At 49.1% G+C, this 8,519-nt stretch overlaps 1 protein-coding gene and 1 non-coding gene across 2 annotated transcripts; both read right to left on the reverse strand.

Moving 5' to 3' along the window:
- LOC128947850 (zinc finger and BTB domain-containing protein 8A-like) lies at positions 1 to 7,577 on the reverse strand. Its single transcript, XM_054292342.1, has 4 exons — positions 7,534 to 7,577; positions 5,545 to 6,518; positions 2,780 to 2,949; positions 1 to 337 (listed from the first exon to the last, which is right to left on the reverse strand). The coding sequence occupies exons 2-4, from the start codon at positions 6,488 to 6,490 to the stop codon at positions 5 to 7; spliced, it is 1,449 nt and encodes a 482-aa protein (XP_054148317.1). The 5' UTR covers positions 6,491 to 6,518; positions 7,534 to 7,577; the 3' UTR covers positions 1 to 4.
- On the reverse strand, positions 1,044 to 1,117 carry TRNAK-CUU (transfer RNA lysine (anticodon CUU)). The gene has a single exon. It is a non-coding gene; the product is annotated as a tRNA-Lys (tRNA).
- Positions 7,578 to 8,519: the final 942 nt, after the last annotated feature.

Consider the following 8,519-nt stretch of genomic DNA (forward strand, 5'->3'; position numbering starts at 1 on the left):
AGCTCTACCTCAGATTTGGCTTCACCTTTTCCTTCACCTCCTCTGGAATTTCATCGCTATTGTGTCGGACAACCAAATTATAGGGTTCCTCCTCCCCTGTCTCTTCCCCTGACTTCTGCTCCTCCTCCAAATCCCATTTGGGCCGTTGATTTCCCGTGGAGGAGGCAGGAGAGTGTCCAGCAGGACTGAAATCCTCGGGGATGCTGTCGAAATTGGCCTGTGCCAAGCACTTGTGGCACAGCCTGTAGCGCCGCGTGCCCTGCTGCACCACGCAGCCCGTCAGCTCCGTCACCTGCCGCTTGCACTTCCTGCAGATCAGCTTGCCAGCCTGGTGGATCTGAAAGGATTTCATTCTTTAGCTTGTCAGAGTGACCAGAGAAAGTTAAAAGTCTCTTTTCCCAGCCCAATGCTTGAAGAATGAGCCAGCTCTTCATTTCTCGCTCTCAAGTGTTGCGGTGTGCTGTAATGTCCCATTTTAGACTTCCAGGTCACCTCCTAGGTGTGCCTATACCTCTTCCCCCTCGCCCCCTTGCTGAGTGAGTCCTGTCAATCAGGCTTAACATTCCAGCAAGGCGTCGTGTGGTTGGTCAAGTCCAAAGGATGCCCCTCAGGCCTGGGGGTCATTGGCCTGTCTAGGTGTCCCTCGTCCCTTGAGACCCTGCCCCTCCCACCTGGTTGGTGCTCAGCTGTCCCTCCCCTTCCCCTGTCCCTGAGCTTAAAAGGTGAATCAAGCCATGTGGTTGGCATTCTGTTGGAGCAGTTGCCTACATTCAGACCTCTGTAACCATGGAATAAACCTCTGGATATTAAACCCTCCAGCAGAATCCATCTCCTTTTCCTCCTCACCATCGCCTGAAGCTCTCCTGAGGTAAACGGAGTTCCTACCAAGCCTGGACTTGTTCAGTGCCCAGCTGCGATCTCCAGCAAGCCAAAGCTATCTCTGGGGTGACACACCACAGTTGCCGCCTTTGGCCCAGCAGCAGGGGTCAGACTGGCCCAGGCACAATCTAACTGGTAATACTGGGATTCCTATTCCAATATTTTGGCGCCCAACGTGGGGCTCGAACCCACGACCCTTGGATTAAGAGTCCCATGCTCTACCGACTGAGCTAGCGCCGCGTGCCCTGCTGCACCACGCAGCCCGTCAGCTCCGTCACCTGCCGCTTGCACTTCCTGCAGATCAGCTTGCCAGCCTGGTGGATCTGAAAGGATTTCATTCTTTAGCTTGTCAGAGTGATCCAGAGAAAAATTAGAAAGTCTCTTTTCCCAGCCTGGCACTTGAAGAATGAGCCAGCTCTTCATTTCTCGCTCTCAAGGTTGCTTATTGTACCTTATCTATAAAATTCGTTCTCCTGCCTCGCCAAGATTTGCTCACCAAGACAGTTCCAAGCACTCTGCCTGCCCCCTTTTCATAGTAAAAACTACATGTGCAATATTTACAATTACTTCCCAATACGAGTTCTCAACTTGCCATTGCCCCTTGCTCCATCAAGCTGGCAGATTCTCCTCATTCAATTTTTGCTCAAACATCTTCCCACAAAGCACTCCAATTTTGATAAGTCAGCACTTTCAGATGAAAAGTAGTTCTACCTTAAAATAAAGAGCTAGCTTCAGCTTTGAGAGCTGTAGATTAGTTAATTGCATCAGCAAGTGTCGTCTTTGAAGCTTAGATATAAACTCTTTTATAATATCCAACCAAACTCTGCTAAGAAAGGATGATTTACAGAGCAATGCACCTATCACCTGTTAGACAGAGAGCTTCTACTCTAAACCAATCTGTAAGTGCCAACATCACAGCAGGAGATGGAAGCCAAGAAGGAGAAAGGCTGGACACACCCAGTTCCCTCCATCCCTCCTGAACCCCCATACCAAAAACCCCAAAATCTACTTTTCCACCCTGTGATAACTTCACTATTATTCTACCTAAACTGCTGTGGCTTGCTGATCTTCATCTAAGGTTGGGAACTTGCTCCATAATCAAACCCACAGGGGCATTTTGGGCTCTGAGACCCCTGGCAGGGGTCTTGGCTGCTCAGTACAGCCAGAGGGATGCCCTGGGTTCTGACACATTCAGCCTTCATCCTTTTGTTTTAGACAATAAAAATTGTCACAGAGAGAAACAGAACTTTCCCAGGTGTCATTCTGGGCAGGGCTATGAGAAGGTCCTGACACATACAGACATTCAGCCTTCATCCTTTTATTTTAGACCATAAAATTGTCACAGAGAGCAACAGAACTTTCCCAGGTGTCATTCTGGGCAAGGCTGTGAGAAGCTCAGAAAAAAGAATGAGAAACAATTCTTAACTTGCTGCACCTGTGGAATGTGTTATGGAGATTTGTTTACCAAAGGGTGGTTTCTTAATTAGCCAACAGTGATGGTGTTTTAATTAGAGAACCAATTAGGTCCACCTGCAGCAAACTCGGGTCTAAAACCATAGGTTTATAATAAAGATTATTATGAGCCTTCTGTAAATGCATGGAGTCTATGTCAATTATGGTCGTGGCTTGTTGGGCTGACAGAAAATGTGCTGAAAAATTAAATTTTAAATACAAATTGCCACATAAAATCATGAATACTGAAATAATTAAATAGTAATAATGAATAATTCAAGCTGATATGCTGCTTTGCTGGTGTTGAGTTTGAGATGCCTACCAGTGAATCAATTGACAGTTTCACAACGAGCAGAGTCTTTGCTGAACACCTACAAACCAATCCTCCCAAACGCTTAACCTCGGAGGGAAATTGTGCTGTAAAAAAGGTTTTGGGGGGGTTTCCTACCGTCTGGAAGTGGTTGCGGAGGTGCTCCAGGCGGGTGAAGCGCTTCCCGCACGCCTCGCAGGGGTACGGCCGCTCCCCGGTGTGACACCGCAGGTGGCGCTTCAGGTCCGCCCGCCGCTTCACCGTGTGCGTGCAGAATGGGCACTTGAACCGCATGCGGGGCAGGTCACCTGCAGGGACGGGGCACACAGCACAGCTTCAGTCCTGTACTCTCATCAGTTTGCAGCTTAAAATTTGTCACAACTCGAGTTTTCTTTAAATAGGAAAAATCCCCAATATTTGGATTATATTATATTATATGGGTGCAGAACGGGCACTCGAACCGCATGCGGGGCAGGTCACCTGCAGGGACAGGGCACACAGCACAGCTTCAGTCCTTTCTTTAAATAGGAAAAATCCCCAATATGTTATATTATATTATATTATATTATATTATATTATATTATATTATATTATATTATATTATCATGTGGGTGCAGAATGGGCACTTGAAATGCACCCAGGGCAGGTCACCTGTACGGACAGTGCACACAGCACAGCTTCAGTCCTTTCTTTAAATAGGAAAAATCCCCAATATATATATTAAATTATAATTATATCATGTGGGTGCAGAACGGGCACTTGAACCACATCCAGGGCAAGTCACTTGGCAGGGACAGGGCGCACAGCACAGCTTCAGTCCTTTCTTTAAATAGGAAAAATCCCCAATATATATATTATATTATAATTATATCATGTGCATGCAGAACGGGCACATGAACCGCATGCGGGGCAGGTCACCTGCAGGGACAGGGCACACGGCACAGCTTCAGTCCTTTCTTTAAATAGGAAAAATCCCCAATATTTGGGATAGTTGGATGCTTATATATTATAATTATATTATATGGGTGCAGAACGGGCACTTGAACGGCATCCAGGGCAGGTCACTTGGCAGGGACAGGGCACACAGCACAGCTTTAGTCCTGAACTTTCATCAATTTTCAGCATAAAATTTATCACAGATCAAATTTTCTTTAAATAGGAAAAATCCCCAATATTTGGATGCATATATATTATATTACAATTATATTATAAATGCTTAGGATTATAATATATTACAAATGCATTGTAATATCATATATATATATTTATAATATATGTTATATTACAATTATATTATAAATGCATTGGATGCATATATATTATATTATAATTATATTATGTGGGTGCAGAATGGGCACTTGAAACGCATCCAGGGAAGTCACCTGCCAGGGACAGGGCACACAGCACAGCTTTAGTCCTGTACTTTCATCAGTTTTCAGTTAATAATACATACAGCTCAAATTTTCTTTAAATAGGAAAAATCCCCAATATTTGGATGCATATATATTATATTACAATTATATTATAAATGCTTAGTATTATAATATATTACAAATGCATTGTAATATCATATATATATATATTTATAATATATGTTATATTACAATTATATTATAAATGCATTGGATGCTTATATATTATATTATAATTATATTATGTGGGTGCAGAATGGGCACTTGAAATGCATCCAGGGCAGGTGACCTGGCACACAGCACAGCTTAGTCCTATACTTTCATCAGTTCTCACTTTAAAATACATGAGAGCTCAAATTTTCTTTGAATAGGAAAAATCTCCAATATTTGGCATATTTGGATGCTTATATATAAGTATGTATGATATATAGTATACAATGATACATAAAATACAGGCTTTGGGGGATGTGGGAAATGGATTTATAGAAAATTTTCAAAGTTTGACAGAAGGTTTACATAGTATGTATTTGATGTATACTTTGAGATAAGAAATGTTATGGAATAAGATATCATTGAGAGAGAAATTGAACTAAAAATAAGTTTTAGAAAATTGGTTCATAAATCAGGGGGATATAGATTTGTTAAATATATATCTTGTATGTCCCCCAGCTCGCATTTTTATTGTTATTTCAATGTTAATTGACCACTTGATAGTGTTTTCCTCCTGACAACATTTTTTAGATATAAAGGTTATCATAAATATGCAGCTGTTTATACATAGCCATCATATCTGACCCTTCCACCAGCTAATGGCTCATAGCTTTGACATTTATAATCTCTGGGTGATATATAAAGATGTCTTTAGAATATGCAGTTGTGATCTATATGATTTACAGATGTGTTCATTTCCAAAGGAATGCACATGGGAATAAACCTGCCAGCTTTGTTCCACCCTCACAGGCAGGTGCTGGCAGAAGTTTGGGCTGGTTGGACCCCAAAATGCAACATCCCAGCAATGCCAGGGCCTCTCATGTCAAGGACTTGGATTGGGCTGAGGTTAAATATCTCTGTGACTGCCAGATATTGGAGAGACTCAGTCCTTCAGGTCCCCAAGCCAATTACAGCCCTTAAGGCTTCATTAAGCTCCACTTAGCCTCAAATAATCAGGCATGTTTGGGTTGAAATGCACAGAATACCTGGGTCAGTCCCATTCCAATTCCCATGCCCTGTTCTGCTTCAAAATCTCAGTGTTAGCACTAAAATTGAGCAGATAAAATCCCCTATAATTCCAGGCAGGTTTTTGGTTTCCATGCAGCCACACCAAATCACCACCTGAATTCTAAACAAACCCAAACTTTTCCAAGCTGGTTCTATTGTTTACCTTCACCTGTAATTCCAGGCAGGTTTTTGGTTTCCATGCAGCCACACCAAATCACCACCCGAATTCTCCTAAACAAACCCAAACTTTTCCAAGCTGTTCCTATTGTTTACCTTCATTCCAGCTACTCATTACCCCTAAAATCGTGGGCATCGAGGTGTACAGTTCTTCTGCCTTTAACTCCATGAACTCGGGAGTTCTGGAAAGTTCTTGCTCTAGCTGAGCCACCGACCACCTCTTGGCTGCGGCCTCTGCTGCGGGGTGATATCCAAACTCATCCTGATCCTCCTCGTTCTCGGCATCAAACTCGGCCTCCTCCTCCTCCTCCTCTGCGCTGCCCCGGGCGCTGTGGGCGGGATCCGAGGCTCCGGCTCGCTCGGCTCTGTCCGCTTTGCCCCCTGCCAGCTCCCGGTGCTTGCGGCGCTTCCTCGTGGAGCTCTGTTTCCTGCCTCTCTTGGACAGCTGCGTCTCTGCCCGCTGCAGGATCACCTGCGAGGACAGGTAGCTGCTGTAGCTGCTCCAGGAGTTCTCGTTCCCGTTGGGTTTTTCATCCGGGATGGAGTAGGAGCGCCGGGGGTTGCTCTTTGCTTTCCTTCTGGAGCGGTAAAGAGCCGGGCGGGCAGGGGTGGGCTCAGTGCTCGCACTTTTGGCCGAGAGGCTGAGGTAATGATCCTTTTCCTTTTCATTAATATCCAATGAGGACTTAATGAAGGTCTTGCAGACATTGAGGATATCTGTCATCTGCAGATAGCTGGCGGCTGACATGACCTCGATCACATTCTGACCCGTTAAAGACAATATCCCTGAATACACAAAGTCCAGGATGACCATGAACGTCTCTGGAGAGAAGACCTCAAACGTGGCTATTGTTGGCTGACTGGTCTCCTTCGAGCTCTGCGAAAGGAGCATTTTGAAGTAGCCGCTGCTGGCAAACAGCACATTGCGATGGGCTTTGAAGACCTTGCCCTCCACCAGGATGTTGCAGTCACAGAACAAGTCCTGCTTCCGCTGCTCGTTCAGCTGCTCCAGGAGGTGAGACTGGTGGGAAGAAATCTCCATTCCAGGCGGGGAGTAACAGGAAGGTTTGCTGTAAAGGAAAAAAACATCATCATGATCATCTAAATCAATGATGCTGAATCCTAATTCAAAGAGATAAGCTCTCTTTTAAAAAGCGCTATCACATTCCCAAAGTATCTCCAATCTCCCTGCGGCCGCTACTCTGCATAACAAGAGAGAAGAAACTTAACTCCAAAAGAGGTGAAAAGATGTCCCAGCGGGATTACTCCGTATCCCAAAAGAAGGAAAATTACATCGACCAAGCCATGATGGCTCTCAGACTCTGCAAAAGAGCTTGGCCCTCCCGCCCTGGGCAGAGCCGCGGCTGGGGCGGGCGGGCGCACGGCGGGCGCAGCCTCCGCCCCGGCGCACCGGGACCGCTCGAATGCGGCGGCAGCGCCCGGGGGTCGCCGCCCTCCCGTCCCGAGCCCCCGGCATTGGCCGCGGCCGCCGTCACTCACCCGCCCGCCCGGCCGAATTGGCCGCTCGCTCCCGGGCAGCCCGGGACGCCCGAAGGCGCCGGAGCCGCTCCGCCAGCCCGGAGGCGCCTCCCGGTCCCGGTCTCGGTCCCGCCGCGGGGACCGCAGCGCCCGCCAGCCCCGGCCGGCTGCGCGCTGCCCTCCGCCCGCACGGACCGCCCCGGGCCGGGCGTGCCGCCCGCAGCCGCCCGCGGGAACGGAGCCGCCCGGTGCCGCTCCGCCAGAGCCCCCCGTGTCCCGCCCGGTGCCGGGCGCCCGTGGTTACCCCGGCCGGTCCCGCTCCCGCTCCCTCCCGCCGCTCCCTCTCGCCTCCGCCGGCAGCGCCCCCGCTCCGCCGCCGCCTCTCGCCGCCGCCCGCCCCGCGCAGCCCCTTTGTGTCCGCGCCCGGGGCTGCAAATGGCGCCCGGCGGGGACGCGGCAGCGCCGGCACCGGGCGGCTCCGGGCGGCACCGAGCGGCTCCGGGCACCCCCGGCCACCGCGGAGCCCCGCGCCCTCCTCACCGCCACCCACCCGCCCCGCCGCCCGCCCGGTCCTTCCCATCAGCGCGAAGCACAACGGCCACTCACCGGCGGGGAGCTGCGGGCGCTGCCGCCGAGCCGGGGGGAACGGGCGGGCGGTGGCTGCGGGATCCCCGGCCCCGCCTCGGGGCTCGCCGTGCCTGCAGGCGCCGCGCCGCTGCTCCCGCAGCCCTGCGAGCCCGAGCGGCACAGAAACAAAAGGTATTTGCTGACGTGGGCGTTGGACAGAGACGCCCGAGGGCTGGGGACACAATTAAAGGGGCAACGCAGCCATCGCAGCCGCAGCCCCGCGCCTGCCCCGGCCCCGGCGCCCCGATCCCCGTTCCCCACACCCACATGCTGCTCCGAGCCGCTGCCCCGCTCACACCGGGCTTTGTTGTTGCCACCTTTGTGTGCTCGCAAAGGGAAGGCGCCACCTGAATGGTGAACGGCAGAAATCCGGAGCTCCGCGGTGTCGGATTAATGATATTAACTCGATATCGCAGCATTTTTATAACGGGATTTTTGTAGTCAAACAATGAGGATAATCCCAAAGCAAAGCGCTGCACTGTAGGAGTGTAATGCACAGATTGTCCTGTTTTCCCTTCTGGGTGGAAGATGGAATCAGGATGCTTGTTAGAAAACAAGACACTTTCAAATTCGTGCCTGTTAGATGAGATTCTTTCAGTCTTTCAGTCTTTTCAGTTTTATTCCTGGAGATCATGGAATAATTTTGAGCAGGAAGCTCTGCAGTCATCGGTCCAGTTCCCTCCTCAGAGCAGGCTGCAAGAACCTGGCAAGGAACATTCCCATTCCCACAGCAAGCGTCGGGTGAGATCTTCAATAGTGTTTAATTTATTCCAGCAGCTAAGCCAAGATAGGGAAGGCTCTTTCCAGCCACTCCTCCCAATTTTCCTCACAAAATCTCTTGTTCTGTGCTCTTGTTCTGTTTAAAATTCTTGATGCACCGAATAAGCCTCCTCTTTGCATTTCATGAGTTCAATAGGATGAAAGGTTACGCCTCCAATGTAGAAAGGTTTTAAGTTAAACAGTAT

This window comes from Melozone crissalis, unplaced genomic scaffold (genome assembly GCF_028551555.1).
Source record: "Melozone crissalis strain CALT ecotype California unplaced genomic scaffold, PUWL_Pcris_2 ptg000108l_1, whole genome shotgun sequence".
NCBI classification, from domain to species: Eukaryota; Metazoa; Chordata; class Aves; order Passeriformes; family Passerellidae; genus Melozone; species Melozone crissalis.

Bases quoted from the DNA above. Each gene is read 5' to 3' on its own strand.
- LOC128947850 (XM_054292342.1), bottom strand. From the start codon at position 6,490: ATGGAGATTTCTTCCCACCAGTCTCACCTCCTGGAGCAGCTGAACGAG. The intron at 2,950-5,544 runs GTAAACAATAGG...CCGTCCCTGCAG, and splicing joins AATGAGTAGCTGGAATGAAG to GTGACCTGCCCCGCATGCGG. The intron at 338-2,779 runs GTAGGAAACCCC...AAATCCTTTCAG, and splicing joins TCCGCAACCACTTCCAGACG to ATCCACCAGGCTGGCAAGCT.